Below are 18,417 nucleotides of genomic sequence, written 5' to 3'. Positions count from 1 at the left end.
AGGAAAAAGATATAAAAGTCTGAAGTCACTTGTCAACCGACTCAAGAACAGCTTCTTCCCTGCTGCCATCAGACACTAAGTTGATCTTTCTCTACACCCTAGCTATGACTGCAACACTACATTTTGCACTCTCTCCTTTCCTTCTCTATGAATGGTATGCTTTGTCTGTATAGCGTGCAAGAAACAGTACTTTTCACTCTATCCCAATACATGTGACAATAAGTCAAATCAAAAATTAAAAAAAAATTAAATCTGTGCCCCCTTGTTCTCGATCCTTTCACAAGTGGGAACAGTTTCTCCTGATTTACTCTGTCCAGATCCCTCAAGATTTTGAATGCCGTTATCAAATCTCCTCTTGGCCTTCTCCTCCAAGGCGAACAGTCTTTGCTTTTTTGCTTTATCTACACTTCAGGTATTGTTTTGTGACATGTCCAGGAGCTCCCAGCTCTTCTACTTTCAGTTATTACAGAAAGGTAGTGAACCAGGTTTTGTTTTGTTGGCGAGATATAAAAACAAACATTAACTAATTGCTGCTTCTCACCTATACTGGTGGATACCCAATCAAGATATTGTGCTTTGCCATTTGTATGCGTGAGTCAGAACAAGGGAATAATTTAGTTGCATGTTTCATTTCATAGAAGAATCATAGAATCCCTACAGTACAGAGGATGCCATCGAGTCTGCACCGACCCTCTGACAGAGTATCTCACCCAGACCCACACCCCGCTCCAGCCCCACAACCCCACACATCTACCATGGCTAATTCATCTAACGTACATCTGGGAAACTAAGGGGCAGTTTAGCATGGGCAGTCCACCCAACCTGCACATCTTTGGGCTGTAGGAGGAAACCTAAGCATGCAGAAGAAACCCACGCAGACATTTGGTGTTGCCGTCTTGTAACTATAAAGAGTGAAACTCGGCCATTTATGAATGTCAGTGGACCAGGGATGTTAACTTGCTACTATGGACTCTTAACCTAAGATGCAGTGCTAAATCTCTGTAGCCTTTAACAATATTACATAACACATGCAGTGGCATAGCTGTGAGCAAAGTAAAGATGAGGATATCTGCAATCAAACGCTGCCTTCAGTGTCCCTTACATCAAAAGATTATATTCTTAGTTTATTCTTGATAAGCGAGCCATTGGGCAACAGACAACATTTTGCATCTCTTTAAATAGTAAAAATATATTGCAAGAAGTGCCCAACTGGTCCATGATCCAAAAAGAGAAGAAAACGAGTTAATGTATTGTGTGTAGGCTCTTCCTCACATCTGGAAGCAATTTAAAAAAAAAACTATTCTTTTGGGGGCAGGGGAACAGGCGGGTGGAGTGAAAGCCTTGTTCATTCCGGGCCGTTGACTGCTCAGAGGCAGGTAATGAGTTAAATGGATTTAACTGTTTGCATTACCTTTTTGTGGCAGGAGTCATTTTTCTGAGCATGTGCTGCTTGTTAGATTGGCAGATCTGCTACAGCACTATCATATCCTGAAACACTGGCTTCGTGCAGCCATCTGCATAACAAATGCCATGAGGCACTCTGGCTGAGAACCACATTTAGCACTTAATGCAAATCCCATTCAATTTAGCAGAAAGAACAGGCATTGACCAGTAATGGAGATGGATGACCAAAGGAACGGTCGATTGGAGCAAAGTATCAAGACGCAGATGTTTCGGGATGGAATTCTTGGCAATCTTGGGGAAAAGTATGTTCACTAGTATCGGAATACTCTGGTATTTCGCAATGCCAGTGATTCATTAAAGATTTAAACTTGTCCCTCTTTTCTTCAACTCTGCTCTCTAAGATCTTGATTTCTCGCACTCTGGTATCTCTCCCAAGTGGCCATTATTCACTTAGTGAATGCTGGCACACAATTCTACAGTGAGAGCGTCAGTGCAGATTCTGTTCCTTTGTGTAGATAATGCCTGCAGGGGTCATTGGATTTTTTTTCCCTTTGCTCTGTAATTCAGAAGTATTGGGTCTCATTTTGATCAAATCTGCAAACACCTCGCTGACCACCAACAAATCTGGAACCTTCCTGATTTGTATGTTGTTCGGGATTTACTTGCGGGGGGGGGGGTGTTCGGGATTTACTTGGGGGGGGGGGGGGGGGGGGGGGGAGGCGGGTGCATTCTGCCCTCACATTTGCAAAACCCCCACCAAAAGAATCTCACATCATCCCAACCAAGCACACACCCCGACCTCATCCCCACCAACGCAATCCCCTCCAGCTTCGGCTGGCACTGTAATATGAGGGCGTGTGTATCTTCTCTGTGCTGGTGCAGCTGAGGGCATGCTTCGCTGTTTCTGTCTCACTCAGCCTGAGCGAGGAAGATTGGGCAAGGCTGGGGCTTTGGAATTTCAATGTGGGTAAATCCATCCAGAGTGGCAATTGGCTGGAGATTGCTACTCCGAGGAAGTTACGGGTCAAAGTGTTGGAAACAAAGTTGATACCTCTGCTATGGATCAGACCGTCAGTCGTTAACTGTCATGAGTGTTTGACTTTTTGAGGCTTGATCATTAGAGGGTTAATCTTTCTGTCCTTCCATGCCAGTTTTGAAATGAAATTCACCGAGCAAGATTCAGTTCATGGTCTTCTGTGGTGCAATCCTTAGCATCATACACAACTGGCTCTGGATTTCTGCACACAAGGGAAATGGTTGGACTATGACCTCTAAAGAATTCACTGTATGCAAGTCAAACAATGTGTCCACTGTTCAGTGGGCAGTACATTTTAACATCAGTTTCAACAAGTTGAATGCCGTGTGTACGAGTTTCCTGTATCCGTCTGAATAGCTTGTTGAAATCTGGCCTGGAAATATGACCAAAGAGAGTCACGATGCGGAAAAGAATGAATTGTATTTGGAGGTCAAAGTTGCATTTGATTTGCTTCTGTACTCTGGAGTCAAATGTGTAGATTGCAAATAAACTTAATACAATGTGTTTTAGTTTGATCTTTTTAAGATATTCCTCGATAATATTTTCTTGGAACAAACCAGAAAATTTGTCTGAATTTAATTGTAATAAAACTGAGTTACAAAGTGGTTCTTGGGACACATACTATTTTGTAGTTTTTAGTGGGGGGACGGTAGTGTAAAGGAATTGTCGCTGGACTAGTAATCCAAAGGCCCAGGTTTTACTAAGGGTACATGGATTCAAATACCATCATGGCGACTGGTGGGATGTAAATTCAACCAATCTGGAATATAAAGGTGGGGCGGTACGTTGGCACAGTGGTTAGCACTACTGCTTCACAGCGCCAGGGACTTGGGTTCGATTCCCAGCTTTGGTCACTGTCTGTGTTGAGTTTGAACGTTCCCCTCGTGTCTGCGTGGGTTTCCTCAAGGTGCTCCAGTTTCTCCCCTCCAATCCGAAAGATTGAGGTTAGGTGCATTGGCCATATTAAATTCTCCCTCTGTGTTACCCGAACAGGCGCCGGAATGTGGTGACAAGGGGATTTTTCACAGTAACTTCATTGCAGTGTTAATGTAAGCCGCCTTGTGACACGAATAAATAAACCTTAAAAATTTAAAGCTAGTATCAATAAAGGTGACCTAGCCGAAGGCGGGGGGGAAAGCATCAGAGGTCGTGGGGATGAGGTCGGGACGTGTGCTTGGTTGGGATGATGTGCGATTCCTTACCAAAAGCCCAGCTGCATCACTAATGTCCTTTAGAAAAGAAAATGTGCCATCCTTACCAAGTCTGATCTACATTTTACGCTGTGAGCCACTCAGGTCAACGGCAATTAGAGATGGGCAATAAATGCCAGCCTTGCTAACAACGTCCAGTTCCCATAAACTAATAAAGAAAATAAGGTATTGGGTGTGTTTTGTGATGTGCTGGCCAATATTCAATCCTCAGTCAACATAACAAAAAGAAAACAGATTGCCTGACATTGCTGTGTGCATCTTTGCTGCTGCATTTCCCAAATTTCAAGTGTCTACACTTCAGAAAGTACTTTATTTGCTGTGCATTTCTTTCGGACATTCGGTGGTGATGAAAGAAAGGATAGTAATGATGCTTATGGGAATATTTTTAAACTTTTGATGCTCTGTTTCAGAATCAAGAGCTTTTGCATTAAGCATTCAAGCTTATTGAACTTGTGGTGTTAATGCATTGCCTCCTTACTGGAGCATTGTATCAGCTGTATTTACTGGATCAGCCATTTGAAGCACCCCATGTTTGGTACACCAGATTTCTGTGCTTGGGTTGGAGTGTGTGTAGTGGTGGAGTAGTTGAGTGGAGTTGAGAATGTACGGGAGAGGAGTGCAGTGGGGGGGGGATAGTGGAGGGTTCTTTAGGGAATTATAGTGTGGAGGGTTGAGTGTATGTTGCTGTGTATATGGGTAGTTGGTGTTTGTGCGCAAGCATGTGTCGTGTATGGTGTATCTGAATTGGCAGTGTGTATATATTAATCGAGTACAAATGCTTTGGGGCAGTATTTGTACCTTGTGAAGGTTTTGTATACCTGACAATTCCATGTTATGAAATAGGCAAAAGGTCTGAGGGCTACATTTACAGAATGTGGAGATGCCGGCGTTGGACTGGGGTGAACACAGTAAGAGTTTTAACAACACCAGGTTAAAGTCCAACAGGTTTATCTGGTAGCAAATTATTTGGTAGCAGGTTTATTTGCTACCACATAAACCTGTTGGACTTTAACCTGGTGTTGTTAAAACTCTTACTAGATTTACAGAATACAGAACTTCATTTTATATGGATGTGAAATAACAATTTATATCAGCGACAAACATTTCAGATACCTGCCAAGTTGGCTTTCAATATTCTCAAGTGGTAACTAGATGTTTTCTGACTGTTTAGTAAAGTAGAAAGTTTGATTTTCTTCATGAACTGTGATGAAAAATCATCATGGTCATGTCTTGGGAAAATGAACATACAAGCTTTGACAACAGCAAATTGAGGAAAATAACACCAATGGCAATAAAAACAGAATGGAGAACCTTTTTACTAGACTACTAGATTTAAGTAGCTGTGATCTAAATTTTCCCACGTTTTGGCTGTTTATTGTTTTTGAAGAAATAGCAATTTTGAAGCGTATAGTAAAAGTATTTTACAGTATTTTCATCTATCCATTTTTTTCCCCCTCGTCCATCTCCTCTCCAAAATATAGCCATGTTTCACGATCAATGATGTGCCATTGAATACTTAAGTTTATAGTAAATTTAAGGTCTTTTCTAAGCGAAGAACAAAATTTCTACCATGAGGGACAGAAAATATTACTGATCGAAACAACACATTCACCTCCTGAGACGGACTTCCCCCTAATTTATTGCTTTTTTTTGTTTAAGCATCCTAACTCACTGGATCATAATTCTATACTTGGCTGGTAGTCAAGGATTTGGAGCCCAGTAACTGCTTCTGTGTGTTTCGCATTGCAGATCAGTGGAGCCAGTATGCTTGTCTGTGGAGTGATTGATGTCAGGCTTGGTTTTGGCTAGTTAAATTCAGATCTGGCCAATGAGAAAAGACCAATCCATTAACTTTCTCTCGTCAAAAGATAATACACCTAATGAGCCTGAGTTTTATTTAAAATGTGTAACTTTATCATGCGGCACAGGGGTTAGCATTGCTGCCTCACAGCACCAGGGACCCAGGTTTGATTCCCGGCTTGGGTCACTGTCTGTGCAGAGTCTGCACGTTCTCCCCGTGTTTGCGTGGTCCCCTCCGGGTGCTCTGCTTTCCTCCCACAGTCCAAAGATGTGCTGGTTAGATGCATTGGTTGTGCTAAATTCTCCCTCAGTGTACCCGAACAGGGTGTGGCGACTAGGGGATTGTCACAGTAACTTCATTGCGGTGTTAATGTAAGCCTACTTGTGACTAATAAATAAACTACTTTTATTATGGGATCACTGTTCAAGGTGCCATTTGATTGTGGATATGAGGAGGATGTCGCTTGCTTGTCTAATGTCCACACATGTGAAGCAGGGGTCATTGGAAGGCTACTTATTTCCTTTATCTGCCCCACTTAGCCCCACCCTCATTACAATGAGCCAATTTGTTAACTGAAGCTAGGATCAACCAATTTGATTGGAAACTGGCCGTTTTATTAATCATGGTTTAGGAATTGTCATGAGAAGTTGAGCTGTTGATCTTGACTTTTCTGCATGGTGTAATTTTTACAATGGGTGATGGTGCTAAAAGAGTGTTTTCTGAATATCTCAGCGGATGTTGAATTTTGAAAAATGCAGGAGAAAAAAGTGGCTTTTTATTTGGGCATAAAGTAACATTGAAGCAGTTTTGAAAACTTGTATATGCAAAAATAACATCTCTGAACCAGTTTAAAATAAAGCATTTCCTATTTAAGACCAGTGAGGGCATTTACTTTCCACTGAGGGTTGAGTCTTTGGAACTCACTCTCTCCAATGGTGGTAGAAGCAGAGTCTTTGAATATCTAAGGAGGAAGTAGATACATTCTTGATTAGCAAGGGGGTGAAATGTTATCGGGGATGGGCAAAAATATAGAGTTGAGTTTGTCAGACCAGCTATGATCTTATTGAATGGCTTGAGGGGCCAAGTGGTTGACTCCTCCTCACTCATATGTCCGTATGAACCAAGAGCATGCAAAGCTTTTAAACCTACTTTATCTCCTGTGTGACATCTTATTTCAACACAATGAAGTGACATTTTGCTTTTTTCCTTCCCCAGCTTCCAATTAAAGGCGGGCAGCAGAACACACACTCCAAAGTTAGCACCGAACACAACAAGGAATGTCTCATCAATATTTCCAAGTACAAGTTTTCCTTGGTCATAAGTGGTCTCACCACTATCTTGAAAAATGTAAATAACATGGTAAGTTTTCTGTTGAAACATGGGGGGGGATTATTTCAGCAAAAGTTGGAAGCAATTTAGGGTGGATATGTGGATTTGTAGAGTTGATAACTTTCCATTCCCACACCTCCACCCAAAATCAGTTAATTTCTTAGATCTATCAAAAGAAAGATGTTGAGGATGAGATGGTATCAGAGTTTGGAGATGGTTTGGTTGATTGTATGATGCTTTGAGTTTTTGCTTTCAGCTTTGCTGTTGTGACAGTTGACTAATTGAAATGAGGGACTTGTCCGTTGGGGTTAAGTCAAATATTTGGGTTGCTGCTGCAGTCTTTCTGGGGACATGTGATCAAATAGTGTTAACAGGACCTTTGGGGTAACGCAACCGTTCTTGCCTCTTGAGGAATCGAGAAAAAGATTTGACCATTTCAGTTTTCCAGCTTCTCTCCCTTTGTTTCTCTCTCTCAGGATAAAAACATTAATTAGGATTCTGAAATATATCCCTTGCTCGGTCTGCATTTGACAACTTGATGAGACTGAGCCAGAAAGAGGCCATGGTTCATATTGGCAGCTTGTCATTAAGAAAAACCTGATAATGTTAGCTGAAGGTAGAGTGTAAACTCTTGCATCCTACACTGCAGCTTACCAGTAGGCATTTTTACATTGTAACTCAGTGCATTTTAGCTCCTGGGAAAATGATGCCAAAATTACTTCCTTGTGCTCTCCAGTTTTTACAATTGAAGTCTGTTGCTTGGCTCCTACAGACTAATAGAATCATTTAATCAGTTCCTTCCTTTATCTGTTCTGCTTAGGCTATTATGGTGCACAGGATATAAAGACCATTAACTGCTCACCAGTGAGGCAATGTTTTAATGTTGCATTGTTTTCATGGAGTGAACTTAGTTATTTCATGATGCTTTAGACTCAATTAACCTCATTTTGTGATCTTTCTTCTGTATCAGCCCATCATATCATGTTATTCTTCTAGTGTCAAATGTTGTGAAGTCTTTTTTTAAATTTCCCATATTTGACTGAAATCATTATTAAATTGCAATCCGTGATTGTTGAACAGCATTAGTCGATGATATGGAAAACCACTGATTCTATAAGATGTTTTTCGTAATGCTTATGATGAGACTGTGCCAAGATATTTTTGTAGCGCAGTGTCTTGTAAACATGCTTTGTAATGGTGAGGAGTTGCCATTAATAATTGCCACTGTTGATGGTGAGTAATAAATTTTGAACATTATAACATTTCCATCCAAAGTACAAAAAGCAGTTTCAGCAATTGGGGAACATGCCGCTCCTTAGTGGGACAAACATTGCTTATTGATTTGGCTGCTTTTCCGAATCCTTATGGGGCTCCTCTTATTCTTGGGGAATGCTGTATGGGGAATGTTTAACATTGTGCTTTGTTCACATAGCGAATATTTGGAGCAGAAGCTGAGAGGAACTTGTACCTTTCACAGCTAATCATATTGGATACATTGGAGAAGTGTCTTGCAGGAGTAAGTAACAAGTACCCTGGATTTAATCATGGCTATCTAAGATGACGGAAAATTTTATTTTGTGGATAGAATTGTATTAATAATTTCCAAATTGTGGTGGTGCTTTGTTACAAAATCTACTCCAATTTGGACAGTGCAACCATCGTTATTGTTCTTGGTGTTCATGCCAAAAATGGCATTACTGGTTATCATACCTGATATGTAAAAATAAATATTCTTGACATCATCAGCAAAGAGAGAAAAGATCCTGTTAGAAATATAGTGGTGATCGCTATGTTAATGCACACACTCTCTCTTGTTTGCAGTCGTCTTTGGATGATCCCGGGAAGATATAGGTAATGTGAGTGTGAGAATACTGGTCAGGGCAATGGAATGTACCCTGTGTATTTCTGGTGAAATAGCTAAAGAATGGTATTGACGATGCCATGAGGGCCAGGTTGTTTACTTGCAGCCGTGGTTAAATTTTGGGATGTCCAGACAGCAAGAAAAGGATGACAGTGACAGTGTTGACTTAATTTTGATTAGCAGTTAATTATTGACTTGCCTGTTTTAAGATGTATTGGACATTTGATGTTTTGTATTAGTTTCCTTGCAAATATTATGAAGCCCATTTTTGACCCATCCATCTTGACAATGTGTCTCCAATTTCTTTTGAAATGATCAGCTTAAATGTAGCACTTCTAATCCTTTGCATACCCAGAAGGAGTGTAGATGTTTTGCTTCAAGGGCTGCCTTGTTCTGTGGTTATCTGGATGGTTGGACAAGATTTTGAGCTATCTCTACTATTGACTTGATGCATCTTGGCGGAATTCTTTGTTGCCATTTTGCTCCAGCTGAGAGTAGAGCTTACTGTGGGAGGAATTGCGGGGTAGAATCCATGATCTACAGTTTGTGAGCTTTACATGTGCTGTACTTGTTTGTAAATGGCTAGGTGCTTGTAGTGTTATTTCCTTTGGTTTAGATTAATAAACACTATGTTGGTTCCCAAACACCTTGCTAATTTGTTGGTAAATTTCAAAATAATTTGGATTCTATTTCTATTGATGCGAAGGTGGACAGTTTGACATAGCAGGGTGGACCACGATTATTGCAGGAATTATTTAGGGAAGGGATTGGGTTAGATAATATGGATGCTTTTCAAAGGGTTTTAACTGAGCTAGCTGGAGCTATTTGCTGTATACTGGTAAAATAATCTCCAGGTTCATTTTAGGATGAAGCTTTAATATCAGTTTGAAGGATAAATACTTTGTGTGCGGTTTTAAATTTACAGTCAATTATTTTTAGGCCCCATCTAAATGACTGGCAGAGCTGGATAGAGTTTGCCAAAAGGAGATTTGTGGATTGCGAATTGACACCTCACTGCTATGCTGCACTTGCGGCTGCAATATTCCATAGCGCAATTATTAATAACTTCAACTGCTTCTGTGCCTGAGTAAAGTGTGAACAGCTGACTGGTTTGCATGAAAGCTAGTTCACTGGCTTTCTGTTGGATGTGTTAATCGTGTCTTGGATGCCCTCTAAGAGCTGTTGAATGTAAACAAAGCAAATAGTGGCATTATTTGGCTGTGTTGTGTTCCTAAAGCCTTTCTCCCCTTCCCAGCTCCGTATAATGTACATTACTAGCTTCACTTTGCAAAAGGTTTTCAGTAGAACTCCAAACTACTGCTACAAGTTTAACACGGTGATGTTCTAAGGTGTTTACCAGAGGTTTAATTAAGGAATGGACATGGAGTCAGAAGAGAGCTGGGGTGGAGAGGGGGGCTAAGCAGTTAATTCCAGAATGGTGTATAGGTACATGTGTCAATCCTGGTGTAAAGAAGGAACGGATGCTCAACAGCAATGGTGAGCTTTTGGGTTAGAGTTTTAAGGCTGGAGGAGGTGATACGACATAGAATCCCTACAGTGCAGAAAGAGGCCATTTGGCCCATCGAGTTTGCCTCGACCACAATCTCGCCCAGGCCCTATCCCTGTAGCCCCACATATTTGCCCTCATAGTCCCCCTTGACATTAAGGGGCAAATTAACACAGTCAATTAGCCTAACCCGCTCATCTTTGGTTTATGGGAGGAAACCGGAGCATCAGAGGAAACTCACGCAGACACGGGAAGAATGTGCAAACTCCGCACAGACAGTGGCCCGAAGCTGGAATTGAACCTGAATCATAGAATCCTACAGTGCAGAAGGAGGCCATTCAGCCCATCGAGGCTACACAACCACAATTCCACCCAGGCCCTATCCCCACAACCCCATGCATTTAACCTAGCTAGTCCCCCAGACACTAAGGGGCAATTTAGCACTTCCAACCCACCTAACCCGCAAATCTTTGGACTGTGGGAGGAAGCCAGAGCATCCGGAGGAAACCCACACGGACAGGGGGAGAATGTCCAAACTCCACACAGTCACCCAAGCCGGGAATCAAACCTGGGTCGTGGCATTGAGGCAGCAGTGCTAACCACTGTGTCGCCCTGAGGAGGAAGTAGGAGATTCTGAACATCAGGACCAGGACTTTGGAATTGGAGAACTATTGTAGGTCATCAAGGACTGGGGGGGTCAGTGAGCTGAGCCTGGTGAATGATAGGATAAGGGTAGCAGAGGTTTAGATAAGCTTGGTTTGTGGAGGGAGTAGGTTGAAAGACCAGCCAGGAGAGCATTTGGGGTAGTTGAAGCTGGAGGTGAAAAAGGCATGGGTTGAGGGTTTCAGCAGCAGATGGACACATGTTGAGACTATGTAGAGATCATGGTTAGGCCAAGGGGCAGGATGATTTTGTATGAAAAATAGAGCATTTAATCTAGTAAATAATAGATACCTCATAGCAAATTAAAATGTGGGAAAGTTGGATACCTGCAACAAGGAGATTTATTTTCAGTTTCTGTTGCTGTGCTTAGCCTAGGACTTGTTTGAGTTGACTCTCATTGATGCAATACGTCCGAACGAACAATAACAGAATTTTCACAGAATATTCTAAGAATGATAAAGGAAATATATTTCACTTCTAAACAAGTTTCTTATTCTACACCACCTCACCTAATTTTCTTCCTCGAACTATCCCACTAGGTACCAAATTCAACACAAAATTGACCAATTGCTGAGGCAAAGTTGGCTCAAGTGCAATTGGATAACGAGTCTGGATGATCTGAGGTGCTTGTCGTGAAAGCTGTGTGTTTTTAAAACACATTTTAAATAGCATATTACTTCCTCCGTATCAGGAGATGGGATCGGCCGAGCCAAAATTGGACATAGAATCCCTACAGTGCAGAAGGAGGCCATTCGGCACATCGAGTCTGCACCGACCACAATCCCACCCAGGCCCTATCCCCATAACCCCACATATTTACCCCACTAATCCCCTGACACTAGGGTCAATTTAGCATGGCCAGTCAACCTAACCCGCACATCGTTGGACTGAGAGGAAACCAGGGCACCTGGAGGAAGCCCACGCAGACACGGGGAGAATGTGCAAACTCCACACAGACACGGGGAGAATGTGCAAACTCCACACAGACAGTGACCCGAGGCTGGAATTGAACCTGGATCCATGGTGCTGTGAGGCAGCAGTGCTAACCACTGTGCCACCGTGCTGCCCCTTGAGGAAAGGATTGGGCTTGCATGTGTTGCTACACCCAACTACCTCAGTTAATACTCAATTTTTACACACACACTGACCAATTAATGTGGTACTGGAGGTACCCATGTGATGGAACCCAGCACAACTCAATTTTGGAAGAGAAAACATGGATAAAAATCTCAACTGAAAAATTGGATAGCAATCTTTGTGTAAAAGGACCATTAATTTAAGGTTTCTTATCCTGTAGCATCTCAAAAGGCATGACAATTTCATTGTGTTGAACCTCTCTCTCATTGAGAAGATCAGTTTCTGAATCTCTTGTATTTGCATAAAACAAGTAACGTGAAAAATACAGACCCATTTTTTGTGTATCAAGTACTTTTTCCTCAATTTAATTTTGCAATGCTTGTCACCACGAGCTAAAGATGAATTTAACAGGTGTTTCCTTATTCTGGTCTAGTTGGAGTTTCTTTTGGGATTACATAAAGGCCAAAGTTAAAGGGGTCTCAATATCTTTAATTTTAATACAAAGAAAAGTACAGCACAGGAACAGGCCCTTCGGCCCTCCAAGCCTGTGCCCAACAAAAAAAACCTTCTCCCCTCACTCGGTCTGTATCCCTCTCTTCCCTCCCTATTCTGGACCCATCCAGATGCCTCTTAAATGTTGCTAATGTGCCTGCTTCCACCACCACCTCTGGCAGCGCATTCCAGGCACCCACCACACTCTGCGTGAAAAACTTCCCCCCCGCACATCTCCCTTAAACTTTCCTCCTCTCACCTTGAACCTGTGCCCCCTTGTAATTGACACTTTCACACTTGGAAAAAGCCTCTGACTATCCACCCTGTCTATGCCCTTCATAACTTTGTAGACCTTTATCAGGTCTCCCCTCAGTCTTTGCAGTGAAAACAATCCTAGTTTATTCAACCTCTCCTCCTAGCCAACACCCTCGACCAAGCAACATCCTGGTGAACCTTCTTTACACACTCTCCAAAGCTTCCACATCCTTCTGATATGTGGTGACCAGAACTGCACACAATACTCCATTTGAGGCCTAACCAAGGTTTTTTATGTAGCTGCAACATGATTTCCCAACTCCTGTACTCAATGCCCCGGCTGATGAAGGCAAGCATGACATGTGTCTTAATCACCTTGGCCACCTGTGTTGCCACTTTTGGGGAACTGTGGACCTACACGCTCAGGTCCTTCTATGTTAATGTTCCTAAGGGTTCTGCCATTTACAGTATACTTCATACCTAAATTTGATTCTCCAAAATGCATCGCGTTGCATTTTTCCAGATTAAACTCCATCTGCCATTTCTGTGCCCAAGTCTCCAATCTATCTCTATCCTGTTGTATCCTCTGACAATCCTTGGTACTATCAGCAACCACCAATCTTCGTATCATCCACAAACTTACTAATCAGGCCACCCACATTTTCATCCAGATCATTTATATAAACTACAAACAAGAGGTCCCAGCAGTGATCCCTGCGGAACACCACTAGCTACAGATCTCCATTCTGAAAAACACCCTTCCACCACTACTGTCTTCTATAAACAAGCCAGTTCTGTATCCATCTAGCCAGCCCACTCTGAATCCCATGTGATTTTAGTTTTTGTACCAGCCTGCTATGTGGGCCCTTGTCACACACCTAGTCCATATAATTTACATCCAAAGCCCTTCCCTCATCAATTTTCTTTGTCACCTCTTCAAAAAAACTCAGTCAAGCTAGTGAGACATGACCTTCCCTGTACAAAACCCCCCTGCTGCCTGTCACTAAGTAGTCCATTTTCTTCCAAATGTGCATATATCCGGTCCCTCAGTATCTTCTCCAAAAGCTTCCCTACCACTGATGTCAGGCTCACGGGCCTATAATTTCCTGGATAATCCCAGCTTCCTTTCTTAAACAAGGGAACAACATTGCCTATTCTCCAGTCCCCTGGAACTTCGCCTGTGGTCAAATTGGATGTGAAGGTATCTGTTAAGGCCCCAGCTATTTATCCTGTTGCCCCCCGCAGTAACCTAGAATAGATCCCATCAGGCCTCGGGGATTTGTCTACCTTAATGCAATTTAGGATACTCAACATTTCCTCCTTTGATATATTGACATTCTTTAGAGCATTCACACACCTATCCCTGACCTCAACATCCATCATGTCTTTCTCCTCTGTGAATACTGATACAAAGTGCTCATTAAGGATCTCACCCACTTCCTGTGGTTCCACGCATAACTTCCCTCCATTGTCCTTGAGTAGGCCTTACTCTTTCTCTTGTTACCCTCTTGCTCCTAACATATGCATGAAAAACCGTGGGATTCTCCTGTTTGCCAAAGATATTTCATAGTCCGTTTTAGCTCTTCTAATTCCACATCCCATACAGTCTGCTGTTCCTTTTCACCTCTGGGATGTAATGCAGAGGATTTTCTGAAAACAAAAAGAAATTTGCTTGCTGTTGCTCTGATGTAAAGCCAAGTGTTGTCTTTAACTGCACCTTTTCTTTGTGTATGTTAATTTTTTTTGCTTGACCCAGTTTCTGAGTGTGTGCAGGAAATCTTTGCGTTGTCTGGCACTGACTAATATTGTTTGGCCTGCTAAACTGGACAATTAGAATGTACCTGGCTATAATTTTTAACTCCTAGATGTTTTCATTCACAGTTACTACTGCCACAGATCTTGCTTAATTTTGGACAATCCTAAATTCTGGGTACTTAATTTGGCTTGCTGCTTAATAATTGACTTGTTCTCTGTAAAGCTGTTCTTTAAATCTCCTTTCCTTTCTCTTTTCCAAGTTTTTTCACCTAATGCTGAGGTGTACCATGCACTGCATTTCTGAGCAGTCAGCAGCTTTCCTGGTTGCACAGATATGTACCAAAGCAGCATGGAAATACCAGCCCTCTGATTTTCTGATCCTAATTTACGTCTTTCAGTCTTCAACTCTTAACGCTTCTACCACCCCCCCCCCCAACCCTGGACCTTTAATACCACTGTTAAAAGTTAAGTTGGTTTCCCCCCAACCCTGAACCTTGTATTGTTCCAAGTTTGTTCTTGTGTGTACATACCCAGTGTATACAATTTGTGATATTGATGCGCTTGTAACCTTCAACCTTTGTAGCAACCTAAGGATACGATGCGGCTTGATGAGACGATGCTTGTAAAACAGCTACTGCCAGAAATTTGCCAATTTATCCACATGTCCCGTGAGGGAAACCAGCTGGTAGCACAACTCCGCAACTCTGCTTCTGGGGTTCTCTTCTCCCTGAGCTGTAACAACTTCAATGCTGTCTTCAGCCGAGTCTCCACCAGGTCAGTGTGATTTACTTGGTTTCAGGTCCTAGTAATGAAAGCAGAAGAATGCGATTAAATGATTGGATGCAATTCGTTCCTGATGAGCAAATAACTTGTGTACCCAATGAAAGTTCACTTGTGTATCATTAATCACTTTTATGCTGAATTAATGGACTTTAGAATAATTATTGATGTTTTGGTAGCCATTAGTTTGAACCTGAGATCCTTGTCACGTTGTTGTCAGAAATTGAATTTTTGTCCTATTGGTGATATGATTAACTGTTAAGTGTAAACTTGAAACAATCTTGCTTAAAGATTGTTAAAGGTTCCTCCTGTCTTTTATTGAGTTAACTCCCTTGATAGCTTGGTTGGGAAAGAAAACACCCTGTATACTGAGCCATTGTAAGAAGTCTGACAACACCAGGTTGAAGTCCAACAGGTTTATTTGGTAGCAAAAGCCACTAGCTTTCGAAGCGCTGCTCCTTCATCAGGTGAGTGGGATTTCAGTTCACAAACAGAGCATACAAAGACACAAACTCAATTTACAAAATAATGGTTGGAATGTGAGTCTTTACAGGTAATCAAGTCTTAAAGGTACGGACAATGTGAGTGGAGGGAGGGTTAAACGCAAGTTAAATGAGATGTGTAACTGAAATCCCACTCGCCTGATGAAGGAGCAGCGCTTCGAAAGCTAGTGGCTTTTGCTACCAAATAAACTTGTTGGACTTTAACTTTGTGTTGTTAGACTTCATACTGTGTTTACCCCAGTCCAACGCCGGCATCTCCACATACTGAGCCATTAAACCGAAAGATCTCTTGTTTGGATTCCTGGATTTTCTTTTTGCTGGTTAGTTGATCGTCAGTGATAGGGCTGCTGGAATTTAGCCCGTGGTCCCTGGCTTATCAAGTAGTAAAATCTGCTGGCGGTTCTTTGTACTAACTACTCGATCGACTTCTGGTGTGTGTGTTTTTGGATATATTATTAACAGAAATGAAAAGGTATGCATTGGTAGGTAAACCATGAAGTATTTGTTTTGTATTGTGCTTCATTTTGTATTAAGAATGGTAGCCTTGGCATCAGCTGGGGCTCAGTGGGTGGCACTGTTGCCTCTGAGTCAGAAGGCGGTGTTGTGAAGTCGATTTTAATAAACTGTCAGAAAATAAAACACATTTTGCAGAATTATTATTGTGAAAATTTTGTTGGTTCATTTAAGATGCTTCTGGGAAGGAAGCTTGTCACCCATTATCTGGTCTAACCTAAAAATGACTTAACTCCCAGACTATCTAGTTGACTTTATTGCCCGATGATGCAAGTGTTGTCCATGTCCCAGGGGAAAAAGTAGAAACAAAAGTTGTTTAATTTCCTGTTGCACAAATGACCTCACGCCATTACCTTTAATATAGTGCAATTATTGCAAAGTTTATGGTTGTGTTTTAATATTGATTTGTGTAATGTTCATCCAAGTATCTGGTTTGTGTGAGAAGCCAGGCAGGCAATCTGACTTGGTGTAACATGTTTATAAAAAAAAATGTTTCTAAAATTGCTGACAGCAATTACAATCCATTACAAGAATTATTTTGCTGTAGGAACATTGAGTGCTACGCCTGCTCTCTCTGCTAGGTCTGTAATATTCAAACAATCTAATATTGAAGTTTAAGTTTGTGTAAATTTGGGTTGCCTGCTGCTCTGCTCAAGAAATTTCACTAATGCCCAAGCAAAATGTTAACCACTTCAAACACCTAATCACTGGGCTTGTGGTGGACAAAGACTTTGAATAGATGGGAACAGCCAACAGACCCCTTGTGTGGGCATACTGTTAAAATAAATATGGCATTTTTTTTCCCGGAGGAAGCAATTTCAATTGAAAACTCAACACAAACATTTACAAATACTTGGAGAAGCAAAATGAAATCATAAATGGCTCCCTCATGTGAGACTGGCTTGTGACTTTTGTTCAAAATTATCCTGTTGGCATCACTGAGAGACATTTATTTTTCACTTTACTAGACTTAGTGGATCCTCTGTCTTATTTACTGAACACAGCAGCTTCGTACATAGCCACTTTTCCCCATTACGTTATTGAGCAAAACTGTATGATTTGGGCAGATGGTTTTTGACATTATTTGCATAGTTTCAATGGGATAGGCAGGTAATACATGCGGTCTGAAAGACGTGCTGGTTAGGTGCATTGGCCATGCTAAATTCCCCCTCGGTGTACCCGAACAGGTGCCGGAGTGTGGCGACTAGGGGATTTTCACAGTAACTTCATTGCGGTGTTAATGTAAGTCTACTTGTGACATAATCAATTAACTTTAACTTTTAATAAGTTAATTCTAATAGTTAGATGTGACAATACTTGCTATTAAATGAGGAATAAATTTGTAATATTCATTACACATTGACAGCAGTTCAGCAAACCTCTGATGTGTGTTTATTGTCCACGCTGTTGCATTGCAACTTGGAAGCACAATTTTCACATGATCACTGAATCTCTAGTGGTGTTTCACTCCACAGAAGTGAGCACCAGCAGTAAAGCATGAACTTTGAAATAATAATTTCTGTCTTTTTCACTGTCTTTATCTTGCAAGGGCACCTCAGAACGGCTAAATGCATATTTCATTGGAATGGGAGCCTTAGAAATCTTAGAAACCCTACAGCACAGAAAGAGGCCATTCGGCCCATCGAGTCTGCACCGACCACAATCCCACCCAGACCCTACCCCCATATCCCTACATATTTTACCCACTAATCCCTCTAACCTACGCATCCCAGGACACTAAGGGCAATTTTAGCATGGCCAATCAACCTAACCCGCACATCTTTGGACTGTGGGAGGAAACCGGAGCACCCGGAGGAAACCCACGCAGACACGAGGAGAATGTGCAAACTCCAAACAGACAGTGACCCAAGCCGGGAATCGAACCCAGGTCCCTGGAGCTGTGAAGCAGCAGTGCTACCCACTGTGCTACCGTGCCGCTGGGTTGAGTAAGAGAAAGAAAAGGGAAACAATAGATAAAACAAACTACGTGCGGGCATTAGAGTACCTTTTAATGAGTCAAAATATTTAGTGGCAATTAGAGGGAAGCTTCCTTGAAAGGCATTTCTACTCTATTTGATGCCGTCATTTAAATAGGCCCCTATAGATTCACTTCTAAGTTCTGGACGTAAGCTTATTGATTTTCAGAGTTGAGTAATTATTGGGTAAATCCTGCATCCTTTCATGATGTGGGTCTCCCAAGTTTGGTCAGGCTCCTGGCACTAACATTGCT

The 18,417-nt window shown here is 41.8% G+C and overlaps 1 protein-coding gene across 9 annotated transcripts in view; it reads left to right on the top strand.

Annotated features, from left to right (window-relative positions):
- Nucleotides 1–18,417, top strand: part of nf1a (neurofibromin 1a) — a 159,112-nt gene that overhangs the window by 28,578 nt on the left and 112,117 nt on the right. For all 9 annotated transcript variants that reach the window (XR_013499075.1, XR_013499076.1, XM_078224704.1 and 6 more), the window contains exons 2-4: nucleotides 6,668–6,811; nucleotides 8,214–8,297; nucleotides 14,975–15,165. Coding sequence is in view for 7 of the 9 variants with exons in the window: in XM_078224704.1 (XP_078080830.1) it covers nucleotides 6,668–6,811; nucleotides 8,214–8,297; nucleotides 14,975–15,165 (419 nt within the window). In the remaining 2 variants the exon portion in view is untranslated. The remainder of the gene's footprint in view (nucleotides 1–6,667; nucleotides 6,812–8,213; nucleotides 8,298–14,974; nucleotides 15,166–18,417) is intronic.

This window comes from Mustelus asterias, chromosome 12, assembly GCF_964213995.1.
Source record: "Mustelus asterias chromosome 12, sMusAst1.hap1.1, whole genome shotgun sequence".
Lineage (NCBI taxonomy): Eukaryota > Metazoa > Chordata > Chondrichthyes > Carcharhiniformes > Triakidae > Mustelus > Mustelus asterias.
This window is presented reverse-complemented; position numbering and strand designations above follow the sequence as displayed.